The 17,792-nt window shown below is 51.5% G+C and overlaps 1 protein-coding gene across 1 annotated transcript in view; it reads left to right on the top strand.

Moving 5' to 3' along the window:
• The window catches only part of LOC108102534, a 55,735-nt gene that overhangs the window by 22,128 nt on the left and 15,815 nt on the right, over nt 1-17,792 (top strand). Inside the window, 27 exon segments of the mRNA XM_041819323.1 lie at nt 46-690; nt 745-1,062; nt 1,120-1,455; nt 1,524-2,138; nt 2,196-2,840; nt 2,900-3,211; nt 3,275-3,613; nt 3,677-3,985; nt 4,046-4,990; nt 5,053-5,364; nt 5,428-5,772; nt 5,832-6,131; nt 6,194-7,144; nt 7,253-7,570; nt 7,634-7,966; nt 8,023-8,337; nt 8,395-9,405; nt 9,469-9,780; nt 9,847-10,185; nt 10,248-11,510; nt 11,574-11,888; nt 11,952-13,222; nt 13,224-13,551; nt 13,615-13,929; nt 13,990-14,637; nt 14,704-15,666; nt 15,760-17,748. Coding sequence (XP_041675257.1) covers nt 46-690; nt 745-1,062; nt 1,120-1,455; nt 1,524-2,138; nt 2,196-2,840; nt 2,900-3,211; nt 3,275-3,613; nt 3,677-3,985; nt 4,046-4,990; nt 5,053-5,364; nt 5,428-5,772; nt 5,832-6,131; nt 6,194-7,144; nt 7,253-7,570; nt 7,634-7,966; nt 8,023-8,337; nt 8,395-9,405; nt 9,469-9,780; nt 9,847-10,185; nt 10,248-11,510; nt 11,574-11,888; nt 11,952-13,222; nt 13,224-13,551; nt 13,615-13,929; nt 13,990-14,637; nt 14,704-15,666; nt 15,760-17,748 — 16,092 coding nt within the window.

Below are 17,792 nucleotides of genomic sequence, written 5' to 3'. Positions count from 1 at the left end.
TTATGTCAGCCAACGAGTCTCCTTTACAAGAGTTACCTTTCCCAGTTGAACCTGTTCGTGATGTTACTCCCGTCGATCCATGTCGTCCATCTCCTTGTGGACCTTACTCCCAGTGCCGCCCAGTAGGTGAGGCTCCTGCCTGTTCCTGTCTGGAAACCTATATCGGACGTCCTCCAAACTGCCGACCCGAGTGTGTGACCAGCTCTGACTGCGCCAGTCAACTGGCATGTGTCAACCAGAAGTGCGTCGATCCATGTCCAGGACGCTGTGGTGTAAATGCCGAATGCCATGTGGTCAGTCATGCTGTGCAATGCATCTGCCAGCAGGGCTTTAGCGGAGATCCGTTTGTGCAGTGCAGACCAGAAATCGCGTATGAAAACGAAATCCGCACTCCATGCAGCCCAAGTCCGTGTGGACCGAATGCCGTATGCCGCGATCGCAACGGAGTTGGATCCTGCCAGTGTTTGCCAGACTATTTTGGAGATCCCTATGGGGGCTGTCGCCCGGAGTGCATGCTTGATTCGGACTGTCCGTCAAACAGGGCTTGTCAACAACTGAGATGCCAGGATCCGTGTCCAGGAACTTGTGGTCTTAATGCCAACTGCCAAGTGGTAAACCATTTGCCAACCTGTAGTTGTCTAACCGGATATGTCGGTGACCCATACCGTCAATGTAATCGACAGCCTGAACGTAAGCAGACACCTGGAAAATCTTCGATCCCCTTTCTCAAGTCCACAATTTCAGCACCTCAAAACGAATATGTGAATCCTTGTCAGCCCAACCCATGTGGTCCCAACTCACAATGTCGTGTTTCAAATGAGCAAGCGGTTTGCTCGTGTCTGCCCCAGTTTGTGGGAACACCACCATCCTGCCGACCCGAGTGCACCATCTCTTCAGAGTGTCCAGTAGATAGGGCGTGTGTCAATCAGAAGTGCGTGGATCCCTGTGCCGCGGATAATTGCGGTAATAGTGCTATATGCAGGGTGCGCAATCACAGCCCCATATGCAGCTGTATCAGCGGTTTTACAGGCGACGCTTTTACTCGTTGCTTCCCCATTCCACGTAAGGCTTATTCTCTCAACGCTTTGGTAAAATATAGTAAACCCTCCCGTAAAACAGCACCGATTATTGAGACCAAGGACGAACCTCTGAGGGATCCCTGTATACCAACACCCTGTGGCCCTAATTCCGAGTGCCGTGATATCAATGGTTTGCCTGCCTGTTCTTGTCTTGCAAACTATATTGGTCAGGCTCCCAACTGTCGTCCAGAGTGCACAATAAACTCGGAATGTCCGAGTCAGCTGGCGTGTATTAACCAAAAGTGTCGCGATCCATGCCCAGGAGCCTGCGGACAAAATGCTGTTTGCAGTGTCATCAATCATACACCACTCTGCGCCTGCATCGATGGTTACATAGGAAATCCATTTACCAACTGCAACCCCAAACCTCCACAAAGTAGGTTTCTAAAGCGTTCATATAGGTTTGCTGATTTCTTACCCTCTTCCATATATTTCCTTTTATAGTCACAACACCACCAGTTGCCGACGATCCTTGCAACCCATCGCCCTGCGGAGCTAATGCTCTTTGTCGAAATGGCCAATGCACTTGTATACCCGAATATCAGGGAGATCCTTATGTCTCCTGCCGACCGGAGTGCGTACTGAATACAGATTGCCCAAGAGATCGGGCCTGTGCTCGCAACAAGTGTATCGATCCCTGCCCTGGAACTTGTGGGGTTAACGCCTTGTGCGAGGTTACCAACCATATTCCCATTTGTCGCTGCCCAGAACAAATGTCCGGCAATGCATTCTTTGAATGTCGCCCTGTGCCGCCTGCTAAGATTCAAGATCCTTGCCAGCCATCGCCTTGCGGTCCAAACAGTCAGTGCCGGGTGGTACAACAGACCGCTGTATGCTCCTGTTTGGCTAACTATGTGGGCAGTCCGCCGCAGTGTCGACCGGAGTGTGTAACAAACTCAGACTGTCCTGCCGATCAAGATTGCCAGAATATGAAGTGTCGCGATCCCTGTCCTGGCACGTGTGGCTTCAATGCCCTATGCAACGTGGTTAACCACCGTCCCTTCTGCACCTGCCCCAATCGCATGACCGGAAATCCATTCGTGAGCTGTCAGCAGCTAAGTAAGCCACCATGGTTATTTAATCATTCTTCTGTGCTCAAGTCTGAAGTTCTTTCAGTAATACGCGATGAAAGACCACAGAATCCTTGCCAGCCTTCACCATGTGGTCCTAACTCTGAATGTCGCGTATCAGGTGAATCGCCATCCTGTTCATGCCTACCCGAATTCATAGGAGCTCCGCCAAACTGCCGACCGGAGTGCATATCAAACTCTGAATGTCCCACAAACCAAGCCTGTATTAATAGGAAATGCGTGGATCCCTGTCCAGGATTGTGTGGTCAAAATGCCAATTGCCGAGTGTTCAGTCATAGTGCCATGTGCTTGTGTGACAGTGGTTTTACCGGAGATCCGTTTAGTCAGTGCAGTCCAATTAGAGATACTCCTCCTGAAGTTCTGCAGCCCTGCAACCCTAGTCCTTGCGGCGTGAATGCCAAATGCGAGGAGCGTGGTGGTGCAGGATCTTGCCAGTGTCTACCTGACTACTTTGGAAATCCCTATGATGGCTGTCGTCCCGAATGCGTTCTGAACTCTGACTGCCCCTCGAATTTGGCATGCGTGAACCAGAAATGTCGCGATCCCTGTCCCGGCACTTGTGGCCAAAGCGCCGAGTGCCAGGTGGTTAATCACTTGGCCACTTGCAATTGCTTGGTTGGTTATACAGGAGATCCGTATAGCTTGTGTCGTATTATAGCCAATGAGCCACGTAAGGATAAATTCCATTTCGACCAAGGATTTCGTGACCATCGATGGTTTTTATTTTAGCCGAACGCGTTTATGTGAATCCTTGCCAGCCGTCTCCTTGTGGTCCAAACTCGCAATGCCGTGAAGTCAACGAACAAGGTGTTTGTTCCTGCTTGCCAGAGTTCATTGGCAGTCCACCCGCCTGTCGACCTGAATGTACCAGTAGCTCGGAGTGCGCCGCTGACAAAGCTTGCGTGAACCGCAAATGTGTGGATCCTTGTCCAAATGTTTGTGGTCAGCAGGCCGAGTGTCGCGTGCGTAACCATAATCCTATTTGCACCTGTCTCAGTGGGTTCACCGGTGATCCATTTACCCGATGTTACCGTCAGCCGCGTAAGAAAATAGAGCAGACTAATAATGCTCTTCAAGTTACTATTGAAATCAACTTAATTCCAGCTCCCCCACCAGTTATTGAGCGTGAACCCCTTGATCCTTGTGTTCCTTCACCTTGCGGTGCAAATTCTCAGTGTCGCGAGATTCACGGCACACCGTCGTGTTCTTGCCTTCCTCAATATTTGGGTACTCCACCCAATTGCCGTCCAGAGTGTTCCATCAATGCCGAGTGTTCTAGTCATCAGGCCTGCATTAATCAGAAGTGCCGCGATCCCTGTCCCGGTTCTTGTGGCCTCAACACTCAGTGCAATGTGATAAACCACACGCCCATCTGCAGTTGTTTGGCCGGTTACATCGGTGATCCATTTAGCGTTTGCAATCCTCAGCCCATACCCGAGAAAAGTAAGACCCAATCTCTAACAGAACTAAAGTTTATAAATCACATTTTACCTCTTAACAAATTAGTTCGGGATCCACTTCCACCCGAGGATCTGTGCAATCCATCGCCTTGTGGCTCTAACACCCAATGCAACAATGGAGTTTGCTCTTGTTTGCCCGAATACCATGGTGATCCGTACACCGGTTGCCGCCCTGAGTGCGTCCTGCACACAGATTGTGACCGCAGTCGAGCTTGTGTTCGACATAAGTGTGTTGATCCCTGTCCTGGTGTTTGTGGCACCAACGCGATCTGTGAGGTTATAAACCATATACCCAACTGCCGTTGCTTGGAGAGAATGCAAGGCAATGCCTTTATCCAATGCAGCCCAATTCCACGTAAGATTTTACCCCAAGCCCCGGTCCGTCTCAGATACTACAAAGTCGCAAACTTTACAGAGATCGACGTTGTGCAGAACCCTTGCCAACCGTCGCCCTGCGGACCCAATTCTCAGTGTCGCGTTATCAACCAGCAGGCCATCTGCTCCTGCATCACGGATTTCGTAGGAAGCCCGCCATTCTGCCGACCAGAATGCACCATCAACTCGGAGTGCCCCCTGAACTTGGCCTGTCGCAATCAGAAGTGCGTGGATCCCTGTCCTGGCGTTTGTGGACGCGGTGCCCAGTGCCATGTTACGAATCACAGTCCATTCTGTCGCTGCTTGGAACGCTACACGGGTAATCCGTTCGTGAGTTGTCAGCAAATCATTGAGCCACCAGTTCCACCGCCAAGGCAAACTTGCCTGCCATCACCCTGCGGTCCATACTCTCAGTGCCGTGAAGTAAACGAGTCGCCATCCTGTACTTGTCTGGCAGACTATATTGGAGTTCCACCAAATTGCCGACCGGAGTGCGTGACCAGTTCAGAGTGTCCCACTAATCAGGCCTGCATTCAACAGAAGTGTAGAGATCCCTGTCCCGGATTGTGTGGACAATCTGCGGAATGTCGAGTGCTTTCGCACACGCCAAGCTGCGTTTGTCCAGAGGGAATGGAAGGTGATCCGTTTACTCTATGTACGGAGAAGAGAATTCAGGAGCGAGACCAGTTAGACCCTTGCAATCCCAGTCCTTGTGGAATTAATGCCCGTTGTACCTCACGCCAAGATGCCGGTTCATGCCAGTGCTTGCCGGAATACTTTGGAAATCCCTATGAGGGATGCCGCCCTGAGTGTGTTCTAAATTCAGACTGTTCTTCAAACAAGGCCTGCCAGCAGCAGAAGTGTCAGGATCCCTGTCCAGGAACTTGCGGTCAGAATGCCCTTTGCAATGTCCTGAACCATGTACCCACTTGTAACTGCATAACAGGATACTCCGGTGACCCGTACCGCTCGTGCGTCCCAGAACGTAAGACTGATGGTCAGAGTTCTTTGAATTTTGTAAACTTCCAAGAGTTACCTTTTTTATAGCCGTCAAAGAATACGTCAATCCTTGCCAGCCTTCACCGTGTGGCCCCAATTCACAGTGCCGCGAGGTCAATGAACAAGCTATATGTTCGTGTATGCCGGAATATGTGGGTGCCCCGCCTGTATGCCGACCCGAGTGTACGATATCGTCAGAGTGTCCGGCCGACAAAGCCTGTGTTAACCAGAAATGTGTAGATCCTTGTCCAAATACTTGCGGAGAACAAGCCATCTGCCGGGTGGTGAATCACAGTCCAATTTGCTCTTGTCGTGCCGGTTATACGGGCGATGCCTTCTTCCGCTGCTTCCCCAAACCTCGTAAGTGTCTGTATTCCCAAATATTAGGTCCCAGTCTTAACTGTCGCTTTCTCACTCCGAAAGCGGTACCACCAACGCCAGTACAAAAGACCCCGGTTGATCCCTGTGTGCCTTCTCCTTGCGGACCTTACTCTCAGTGCCGTTCCCAAGGAGATGCTCCCGCCTGTTCCTGTTTTATAGGATATTCCGGAGTTCCTCCCAATTGCCGACCCGAATGCCGCATCAACGCCGAGTGTCCCAGCAGCCAAGCTTGTATCAATGAGAAGTGTAGAGATCCCTGTCCCGGGTCATGCGGCTATGGAGCCATTTGTAATGTGATTAATCATACGCCTAGTTGCACATGTCCAATAGGATACTCCGGTGATCCATTTAGTCAATGTCAGCCCCTTCCACCATCGCCACCAACACGTAAGATTTAGCACCGAGTATTTAAAGTGTAGGAAGGATTCAAATTATTTAATTCTCAGCCGTTAAACTTGACGACCCTTGTAACCCCTCACCTTGCGGTCCAAATGCCCAGTGTAATAGTGGAGTTTGTACGTGTATTCCGGAATACCATGGTGATCCGTACAGAGGTTGCAGACCCGAGTGCATCACCAGTGCTGATTGCTCACGTGAACTCGCTTGTTCGAGGCATAAATGCTTCGATCCTTGCCCGGGAACCTGTGCCCCTAATGCTATTTGTACTGTACTTAACCACGTACCTATGTGCACGTGCCCGGATGGTTATAACGGCAATGCTTTCATTCAGTGCCAACCTACACCACGTAAATATTACCAGGCCACGCCCAAAAACCAAACGATTCCCAACGCAACGTTTCCCTTGCAGCACCTGTCCTTGTCCAGCCATGCCAACCCTCTCCGTGCGGACCCAACTCTCAATGCCGTGAGGTCAACCAGCAGGCTGTATGCTCTTGTGTGCCAGGATATTTTGGAACCCCGCCACTCTGCCGTCCGGAATGTACATCAAATTCTGAATGTTTGTCGCGTCAGGCTTGTGTAAACCAAAAGTGCACCGATCCTTGTCCCGGGTCTTGTGGCCGTAATGCTCAGTGCAGTGTAGTTAATCACAATCCGTTCTGTACCTGTCTGCCAAGGTTTACTGGCAATCCATTCGTGGGATGCCAACAGATTGTAGAGCCACCACGTCAATTTATAGTGCCTCAGGATCCGTGCCGTCCATCGCCTTGTGGCCCCAACTCTGAATGTCGCGCTGTTGGTGAGACACCAACTTGTACGTGCCTTGCTGAATTCGTTGGCTCCCCACCATATTGCAAACCCGAATGTGTGTCCAATTCTGAATGTCCTTCAAACTTGGCTTGTATAAATCAAAAGTGTCGCGATCCTTGCCCTGGATTGTGTGGATTGAGTGCCACTTGCCGCGTTGTCTCCCACACAGCAATGTGCATTTGCGATGTTGGATTGACCGGAGATCCCTTCACCCAATGCCAGCCTATTGAACAGGATGTGGAGATTATTAATCCGTGCCAGCCCTCGCCCTGTGGCGCTAATGCCGAGTGCATTCAACGAAATGGAGCCGGAGCCTGCCAGTGTCTAACGGACTACTTTGGAAACCCCTATGAGGGTTGTCGACCGGAATGTGTTCTGAACTCAGACTGCCCATCGAACAGAGCTTGTCAACAACAGAAGTGCCGCGATCCCTGCCCCGGAAGCTGTGGACAAAATGCTGAATGCAATGTGGTCAACCACACGCCCATGTGTAACTGCTTCGCTGGATATATTGGCGATCCTTATCGCTATTGTAGCCAACCACCAGAACGTAAGCCAGTCCTAATTATTTACGTAGTTGTACTAAACATGGTCGTAGTCGTGGATGTAGTTACTAATTTGAAATATTGTTTTGTACCGTATTTCTAACCATAACTAGCTGTTGTCCATGAGTATGTGAACCCCTGTCAACCGTCCCCCTGTGGCCCGAACTCCAATTGTCGCGAGGTTAATGAACAGGCAGTGTGCTCCTGCCGCCCTGAATTTCAGGGAGGCCCGCCCAACTGCCGACCCCAATGCACCTCAAGTTCAGAGTGCACCCCTAACAGGGCGTGCATCAACCAAAAGTGCGTTGATCCCTGCCCAGGTGTTTGTGGTCAGCAGGCAATCTGCGAGGTGCGCAACCATAGTCCAATTTGTAGGTGCCCCACCAGCATGATCGGTGATCCCTTCGTGCGCTGTTTGCCCCGACCAATACGTAAGGAAATTGAAAAGCCCCATGTGTATTATATCAATCCTAACCCGCTCTACCCGATACCAGTTTCACCACCGCCCTTGAGGGATGTAGCTCCCTACCGCGATCCCTGCCTACCTTCACCCTGTGGCCTGTACTCGTCGTGCAGGAGTCAACAGAATCAGGCCGTTTGTTCTTGCTTGCCCAACTACTTGGGCACTCCGCCGCATTGTCGTCCCGAGTGTACCATCAATGCAGAGTGTCCAAGTCACTTGGCCTGCATTGGCGAGCGCTGCCGAGATCCTTGTCCTGGTGCCTGCGGTCAGCAGACCGAGTGCCGAGTCATCAGCCATGTTCCTAGTTGTGTTTGCCTGCGGGGCTATGTGGGTGATGCGTTCCTGGCATGTCACCCTGCACCACGTAAGACTTGCTCAGTGCTTAACCCATTTTAGGACTAAGACCAAACCCCTTTACAGCCCCACCAGCCCGTGAAGAACCCCGCGATCCATGCAATCCCAGTCCATGCGGTAGCAACGCTATCTGCTTGAATCAGGGCGAGTGTACATGTCTTGCTGAATATCAGGGCGATCCCTATGTGGCCTGCAGACCTGAGTGCATTCTCAGTTCGGAGTGTCCTCGAAATTTGGCCTGTATTCAGCAGAAGTGCACTGATCCTTGTCCCGGAACTTGTGGCATAAATGCCTTATGCAATGTAGTTAACCACATCGCCATGTGCCATTGTCCCGAAAGGATGACGGGCAATGCATTCGTCCAATGTACTCCAGTGCAACGTAGGTTAACTCCCTTTTGTTTTAAGAGTCACAATCCAATCCCTTTCTGTTCACTAGTGGATGTATACCGTAACCCTTGTAATCCTTCGCCATGCGGCTCCTATGCTGAATGTCGAGAGCAGAACGGACAGGCGGTATACAGTTGTCTTCCCAACTACTTTGGGGTACCTCCTTCTTGTCGACCCGAGTGTAGCACCAACTACGATTGTTCCCCAAGTTTGGCATGTCAGAATCAGCGGTGCGTCGATCCTTGCCCTGGAGCGTGTGGGGCTTATGCCGATTGCCGCACTGTCAGCCACAGTCCCTTCTGTAGTTGCAGACCTGGCTATACGGGAAATCCCATTGTTCAATGTCATGTGATTAGTAAGTTTAAAATGAATATCACTAGAAAAGAACATAATCCGAATGATCCGCCTTTAGTTGAGCCCCAGAGAGATATTACGACCCAAGATCCTTGCCAGCCGTCACCCTGTGGACCAAACAGCGAATGCCGTCGAGTGGGAGACACTCCCTCCTGCTCTTGCCTGACCAACTTCTTTGGTACACCGCCAAACTGCCGACCTGAATGCGTTTCCAACTCCGAGTGCAGCCAGTTGCAGGTGTGCACAAACAATCGATGCAGGGATCCCTGTCCAGGTCTCTGCGGCACTGATGCCGTATGTCGAGTGATCAGTCACAGTGCCATGTGCTACTGCCAACCGGGTTACAGCGGTGATCCATTCGTCCGATGTATACCACACATCCAAAGAGAACCTGTTGAAATAGTTCAGCCCTGCAACCCGAATCCCTGTGGCACTTTTGCCGAGTGTCGTCAGCACAATTCAATTGGTTCCTGTCAGTGCCTGCCCGAGTATTTCGGCAATCCTTACGAAGGTTGTCGCCCTGAGTGCGTGCTTGACTCCGATTGTCCATCTCAGCTGGCCTGCGTCAATCAGAAATGCCGCGATCCTTGCCCCGGAAGTTGCGGCCAAAATGCCGAGTGCTATGTGCGTAATCACCTGCCCACTTGCAACTGCCTTAGCGGCTATGTAGGTGACCCCTATCGGTATTGCAACATCGAACCGAAACGTAAGCTGGCTCCCCGTTGAACCCTCTTAAACTGGTACTTAGAAGTCTTAAATTCCCTTACAGCCATTCGAGAATATGTCAACCCCTGTCAACCCTCTCCTTGTGGGCCCAACTCACAGTGTCGCGAACAGAACGGAGTGGCTACTTGCTCATGTCTTCCGGAGTATGTAGGCACTCCGCCAGGCTGCCGACCAGAGTGTACGGTCTCCTCGGAGTGCAATCTTGACAAGGCCTGCGTTCGTCACAAGTGTATTGATCCTTGCCCTGGCGCTTGCGGTAGTTCTGCCAATTGCCAGGTGGTTAACCATGCTCCACTTTGCTCTTGCCAAGTAGGCTATACGGGAGATCCGTTTACCCGTTGTCACCCTATTCCCCGTAAGTTATCAAAGCCAAGAAAACCCTATGAGGACGTGTTTTTTTATGATCCCCTTTTACATTTAGCTCCACCTACACACATTCTCCAAGATACTGTGCGCGATCCTTGTCAACCGTCTCCCTGTGGAGCTAATGCCCAATGTAGGCAGTCCCAGGGTCAAGCCATTTGCTCCTGTTTACCCAACTACTTTGGTGTTCCGCCTAACTGTCGACCCGAGTGCACTCAAAGTTCAGAGTGTCTGCCCAGTCTAGCCTGCATCAATCAACGATGCGCAGATCCCTGTCCTGGCTCCTGTGCCTACAACGCCATTTGTCACGTGCGTAACCACGTACCCAGTTGTCAGTGCCCTGTTGGCTATGTGGGTGATCCGTTCACCAACTGTCATCCCGAACCTCCGCCACCACGTAAGAATGTTTACCAGCGAATTCTGTTAGTCCTAGTTAAATGTCTTGCCCTTTACCCCCAGCAAAACCCATTGCTCTCGACGATCCGTGCAATCCTTCCCCTTGTGGAGCAAATGCCCTTTGCCTCAATGGTCAATGTTCATGTATATCCGAGTATCAAGGAGATCCTTATACTGGCTGCCGACCGGAGTGTGTGTTAAATGCGGATTGCGCGCGAAACCGTGCTTGCGTTCGTCATAAGTGTGTGGATCCTTGTCCCGGAACTTGTGCTCCAAATGCCATCTGCGATGTGATTAACCATATTGCCATGTGCCGATGCCCTGAGGGCATGATAGGCAATGCTTTCATCCAGTGCGAAACCCCTAAAGTTTCTCTGGCGCCTCCGGATCCATGCTTCCCCTCGCCTTGCGGTCCTAATAGTCGCTGCCGTGTATTTAACAACAACGCTGTATGTTCATGCATTGAGGATTTCGTTGGAACACCACCAAATTGTCGACCGGAGTGTACACATAACTCGGATTGCCTGCCTAGACTGGCTTGCCAGAGGCAGCATTGCATGGATCCGTGTCCAGGAACGTGTGGCTTTAATGCTCTTTGCCACGTGGTGAACCATGCACCGATTTGCACTTGCCCACCCAGGCACAATGGAAATCCATTCCTGGGCTGCTTCCCAGAACCTGTGCGCCGTGATGAAATTCTTCCGAAGCATCCCTGCCAGCCTTCGCCATGTGGTCCATATGCCACGTGTACGGCTGTGGGAGATCAAGCGCAGTGTACCTGCCTGCCAGAATATATTGGAACACCACCAAACTGTCGGCCAGAATGTGTAACCAATTCGGAGTGTTCCTTTGACCAGGCCTGCTTAAATCAACGATGCCGTGATCCCTGCCCGGGTTCTTGTGGATCTAATGCAAATTGCCACGTGATAAGCCACTCTGCAACATGCTCTTGTCTCCCAGGATATACTGGCGATCCATTCACGTCATGCCGTCAAGTACCATTCGTCCAAAAAGCGGAAATCGTTCAACCTTGCTCTCCCAATCCTTGTGGAGCCAATGCTGTGTGTCGCCACGAAGGCAATGTTGGTTCCTGCCAATGCTTGCCTGAATATTACGGAAACCCATATGAGATTTGTCGTCCGGAGTGTACAACGAACAACGATTGCCCGGCGCCCAAATCCTGCCAACAGAATAAGTGTCGGGATCCTTGTCCAGGAGTCTGTGCCTTAAATGCCTTGTGTCGTGTGATTAATCACTTGCCAACTTGTCATTGTCAGAATGGCCTCGTTGGTGATCCGTATAGCTACTGTCAAATACCTGAGAAACGTGAGTTGTGGCCTTAGTGTCCCAATTGATCAGTTTGTAATCAAGCCAATCCCCTACCTTTAGCTGTCCTGAAAGAATATGTCAATCCCTGCCAACCGTCTCCGTGTGGTCCTAACTCACAGTGCCGGGAAAACAACGAGCAAGCTATCTGCTCTTGTTTACCCGAGTATATGGGAGCTCCACCAAATTGCCGACCGGAATGTGTAACCAGTGCAGAGTGTCCTCATGACAAGGCTTGCATTAGGCAAAAGTGCACTGATCCCTGCCCAGGCGTTTGTGGCTCCAATGCAGAGTGTCGTGTTATCCAACATGCTCCTATCTGCAGTTGTCGTCCTGGTTTTACAGGCGATGCCTTCTCACGCTGCTTACCCCTGCCACGTAAGATTTTCCTCTAGAATGCGCAAAAGCATTTAGTTGACCCACCCATTCTTTATCTTACAGCCCCAAGACCACCACAGTTGGACGTATATCGAAATCCTTGTGTACCCTCGCCCTGTGGCCAATACGCAGAGTGTCGGGATCACCAGGGAACTGCTACGTGCAGTTGTCTGGCCTCCTACTTCGGCACTCCGCCCAACTGTCGCCCCGAGTGTACAATTAACCCCGACTGTCCCGCTCATCTGTCCTGTCAACAACAGCGTTGTCGGGATCCCTGCCCCGGAGCCTGTGGATTCAATGCTTTGTGCACGGTTATTAACCACAATCCCACGTGCCAGTGTGCCGCCGGACTAATTGGCAACGCCTTCACATCTTGTCATGCTCCACCTCCAGTCGCTCGAGATCCTCCTCAAATAAGTGATCCCTGTTCCTTGATTACTTGTGGCGCCAATGCAGTTTGCAATCAGGGACAATGTACCTGTCTGCCCGAGTTCGTGGGTAACCCATTAGTTGGATGTCGTCCAGAATGTGTGCTGAGTACGGAATGTGATTGGAACAAGGCGTGCGTAAGAAACAAGTGCGTCGATCCCTGTCCTGGAACCTGCGGTGCTAATGCCATTTGTGAGGTGCACAGACACGTGGCCATGTGTCACTGTCCACCGGGAATGACTGGAAATGCCTTCAGCCAATGCCGACCCTTGCCACCAGCTCCAATACGTGATGTCATCGATCCTTGTCAGCCTTCGCCGTGCGGTCCAAATGCTCAGTGTCGCAATATCAACGGACAGGCAGTTTGCTCGTGTCTTCGCGACTTCGTTGGAATACCACCTTCCTGTCGACCAGAGTGTGTTAGTAATGTGGAGTGTCCTCTGCACTTGGCTTGCCTTCAACAACATTGTCGAGATCCTTGTCCCGGTGTTTGTGGCTTGAATGCTGAATGCCGTGTGATCAATCACAGTCCGAACTGCCATTGCATTGGGTCCTTCACAGGAAATCCATTTGTGTCTTGTCAGCGTCAACCACCGCCACCAGTTAGACAAGATCCAATTGATCCCTGTCAACCATCGCCATGTGGAGCTAATGCCGAGTGTCATTCCCAGGGAAGCAATGCTCAATGTAGTTGTTTGACTGGCTTCATTGGAACACCACCTTACTGCCGACCCGAGTGCGTCTCCAACTCAGATTGTCCTACCAACCTCGCTTGCCTTAACCAAAAGTGCCGCGATCCGTGCCCAGGTGTATGTGGCTCAAATGCTGAGTGTTATGTGATTAACCATACACCTATGTGCACATGCACTGCTGGTCAAACGGGAAATCCTTTCGTTGGCTGTCAAAGTGGTTCGAGATGTTACCGCACCTCTAACACCATGTGTGCCCAGTCCCTGTGGAGCCAACGCAATCTGTACGGAAAGGAATGGGGCCGGAGCCTGTCAATGTCTTCCGGAATTCTTTGGCAATCCCTACGAAGGCTGCCGACCCGAGTGCGTGCTCAACTCAGACTGTCCAAGCCACCTGGCTTGTATCAATCAACATTGTCGCGATCCCTGCCCAGGAACATGTGGTACAAATGCCCAATGTCAAGTTCGTGAACACCTGCCGCAATGCAACTGCCTTGTGGGCTACCAAGGAAACCCTTACGTATACTGTAGTGTCCTTCAAGAACGTAAGCAGTTTGTGGAAAGAAGAATTATAAGACCAGAACGTTACCCTGTATTTTTCCCGACAGCCTTGCCTGAACCGATTCCCTCCCGCCCTTGCCAACCCTCACCATGTGGTCCAAACTCTCAGTGTCGAGAGTCGAACAACCAGGCAATATGCAAGTGTCTGCCGGACTTCATTGGCTCCCCACCCGCCTGTAGGCCAGAGTGTACTATCTCTAGCGAGTGTGACTTGCAAATGGCATGTGTCCAACAGCACTGTGTCGATCCCTGTCCTGGTGTCTGCGGCGTCAGTGCCCAGTGCCGGGTCATAAATCACAGTCCGCACTGTAGTTGCCTACCTGGTTTCACAGGTGATGCCATCAGTGGTTGCCAACGCATACGTAAGATTCTTCTTTATTTTAATAGCCCCGGGAGTTCCCTTAACCCAAAACCCTTTACAGCGCCCGCCATTACTTACGATGCCCCCAAGGAAACCTATCTCGACCCTTGTGTACCTTCTCCTTGTGGAACCTTTGGCCAATGTCGTGCTCAAGGGAACCAGGCTATATGCTCATGCTTACCTGGTTACTTTGGAGCTCCGCCGACTTGCCAGCCAGAGTGCATGATTAATCCAGATTGTCCCTCTCATTTGGCGTGTATAACTGAAAAGTGTCGAGATCCGTGTCCAGGTTCATGTGGGCTCTATGCTCAATGTAACGTCATCAACCACACACCGATCTGCAGTTGTCCATCGGGTTATCAGGGCAATCCCTTCGTCAGTTGCCAACGCTCGCCTCCGCCTCCAACTCCCCCACTACATGATGCCTGTAATCCCTCGCCTTGTGGCTCTAATGCTATCTGCAATCCTGGAGGACAGTGTGCTTGTCTGCCAGACTTTGATGGCAATCCCTACGTGGGCTGCCGTCCGGAGTGCGTCCTCAATACGGACTGTCCGAGAGACAAAGCCTGCCAGCGCAGCAAGTGCACAGATCCCTGTCCAGGAGCTTGTGGTGTCGGAGCAGTGTGCGAGGTTCGCAACCACATTCCAACATGTAACTGTCCACCCGGAACATCGGGCAATGCATTCGTTCAGTGTACCATTGTGCAATGTAGGTTTCAAACTAAGAATCAACTAACTTTAAAGACCAAACTTAACCATTCCTTACACTGTTTAGCTTCACCTTTGGTCCCTCTGAACCCCTGTCAACCATCGCCGTGTGGAAACAATGCCCAATGCCGAGAAGCCAACAATCAGGCTGTCTGCTCTTGCTTACCCGGCTACTTTGGTGTTCCACCAAAGTGTCGACCTGAGTGCACCATTAATTCGGACTGTGCCCCACATTTGGCCTGTTTGAATCAACAGTGTCGGGATCCTTGTCCTGGAGCTTGTGGGCAGTTTGCTCAGTGCCAGGTCATCCGACATGTGCCGCACTGTAGTTGTCCTCCAAGTTACTCGGGCAATGCCTTTTTCCTGTGCTATCGTTTACCGCCACCACCACCAGTACAAAGGGAACCGATCAATCCGTGCTCTCCATCACCATGTGGAGCAAACGCGGAGTGCACTAATCAGAATGACCAGGCCGTTTGCAAGTGTCTCAAGGATTATGTAGGAACACCACCCAACTGTCGACCGGAGTGCATAACATCTACCGAGTGCCCGAATCAGCTGGCTTGCATTGCTCAAAAATGCAAGGATCCTTGTCCTGGCCTTTGCGGAAATGCAGCCACCTGTCAAGTGGTCAGCCATGTGCCGTCATGCATTTGCATTGCGGACTATATTGGTGACCCCTACACTGGATGCTACGCCCGGCCACAGATTCAGCGTGAGCAGATTAATCCCTGCTACCAGAACCCTTGCGGAAGCAATGCCGTATGCAGAGAACGCGGAGGAGCCGGTTCGTGTCAGTGTCTGCCAGAATATTTCGGCAATCCCTACGAAGGATGTCGCCCCGAATGCGTGCTCAACTCGGACTGTTTAAGCCATTTGGCTTGCCTGAATCAACATTGTCGCGATCCCTGCCCTGGAAGCTGTGCTCCCAATGCCCAATGTCAAGTGGTTAATCATGTACCCAGCTGTAGTTGTTTCCCCGGATTCAGTGGTGATCCTTATCGCCATTGTCATGTGGTCCAAGCGGAACGTAAGCAGTCTTCACCCAGTCAATCGTTTAACCCTTGCACTAACATACCAATTTACCATTATCCACAATCTGCACTCTCCTGTCCCCCTATAGCCGTCGAAGTTGTCCACTTTAATCCCTGCCAACCATCGCCCTGTGGTCCCAACTCTCAGTGTACCGAATCCCAGGGTCAGGCGGTGTGTCGTTGCCTGCCGGATTACTTTGGTTCCCCACCTGCCTGTCGTCCCGAGTGCACCACTAATCCCGAATGTCCCAATGATAGAGCTTGCGTGGCCAGAAGATGCACCGATCCTTGTGCCGGTGCTTGTGGTCAGAATGCCATTTGCCGAGCGCATCAACATAAAGCGCATTGCTCGTGTCATCCTGGATACATGGGCGATGCCTTTATGCGTTGCTTGCCCATGCCACCGCCACAACCTGTTAGGGATTCACCCGTAGTCTATAGAGACCCTTGTGTGCCCTCTCCCTGTGGGCAGTTTGCCCAGTGTCGAGTGGAGTACGGCCAAGCCGTATGCTCGTGCCTAGCCTCTTATTACGGTATTCCACCTCATTGCCGTCCCGAGTGCACCCACAACCCAGATTGTCCTAGCCATAGAGTTTGTGTCAATCAAAGATGTGTGGATCCTTGCCCCGGGGCTTGTGGTCTAAACGCCCAATGTGATGTGCTCAATCATGTGCCCATCTGTACATGTCTCAGAGGTTTTGTAGGAGATCCTTTCTATCGCTGTTATCCAGCACCATCTCCTGCCCCTACACCTGTAACCGTTGTAGCCGATGATCCTTGTCAGCCTTCGCCATGTGGTCCTAATGCCCAGTGTTCAAACGGTGTCTGCAATTGTCTGCCCTTGTATCAGGGTGATCCCTACGTGGGCTGTCGCCCAGAGTGCGTATTGAGTACGGAGTGCCCGTGGAACAAGGCGTGCATCCGCAATCGTTGCCTGGATCCATGTCCGGGAACTTGCGGATCGGGAGCCACATGCCAGGTGCATAACCATGTAGCCATGTGCCAATGCCCCGCTGGCTATCAGGGAAATCCTTATGTCCTGTGCCAGCAGACACCTCTTCAGTCACCCGTGCAGCTCCATCCTTGCCAGCCTTCGCCTTGTGGACCCCACGGTCAGTGTCGAGAAGTTGGCTCGCAAGCAATTTGTACTTGCCTTCCCGGATATTATGGAAACCCACCAGCTTGTCGACCAGAGTGTGTCAGCAATCCGGAGTGTCCGCCAAGTTTAGCTTGTGTGAATCAGAAATGTCGTGACCCCTGTCCTGGTGCTTGCGGATACCTGGCCCAGTGTCATGTGATTAACCATAGTCCTCAGTGTATATGCCCTAATGGATACACTGGAAGCCCTTACTCCCAGTGCCAGTTGATTAGGACAGATTATACGCCAATTCAACGAGAGCCCATTGATCCCTGCTCGCCATCTCCCTGCGGTCCTCACGCGCAATGCAACAATGAGGGAGGCAACGCGGTTTGCCGCTGCCTTCCCGATTTCTTGGGAGTACCACCCTACTGTCGACCCGAGTGCATTTCCAATAGCGAGTGTCCCAGCGACAGGGCCTGCATAAATCGGAAGTGCCAAGATCCATGCCCGGGTCTATGCGGTTATAATGCCATCTGTAGAACTTATAACCATCAACCCAATTGTGTTTGTGCTCCCGGATTAGTGGGCAATCCATTCAGCTCTTGCTTACCGCCCACTCGCCCCGTTATTTCATCAGCACCTCCCACAACTGCCATAGAAGTACTCCAATATGAGGAACCATTTATCAATGGCTGTGAACCAAATCCTTGTGGAGCTAATGCTCAATGTAATCAGCGGAGAGAAGTAGTTTCCTGCGTCTGCCTGCCCGACTATTTCGGCAATCCCTACGAAGCCTGCCGGCCGGAGTGCATTTTGAACTCCGATTGTCCTTCAAGCAGAGCTTGTGTACAGCAAAAATGTCGTGATCCGTGTCCCGGAACGTGTGGTCTGAATGCTGAGTGCTATGTCCTAGATCATCTGCCACAATGCAGCTGTTTCAGCGGTTATACTGGAAATCCATTGGCGTACTGCGCACCTGTTCCAATAGTCCAACAATGTAAGAATCCATGCCCTCACAAATATGTTCTGACTTTAGATAAT

This window comes from Drosophila eugracilis, unplaced genomic scaffold (assembly GCF_018153835.1).
Source record: "Drosophila eugracilis isolate 14026-0451.02 unplaced genomic scaffold, ASM1815383v1 contig_575, whole genome shotgun sequence".
NCBI classification, from domain to species: Eukaryota; Metazoa; Arthropoda; class Insecta; order Diptera; family Drosophilidae; genus Drosophila; species Drosophila eugracilis.
This window is presented reverse-complemented; position numbering and strand designations above follow the sequence as displayed.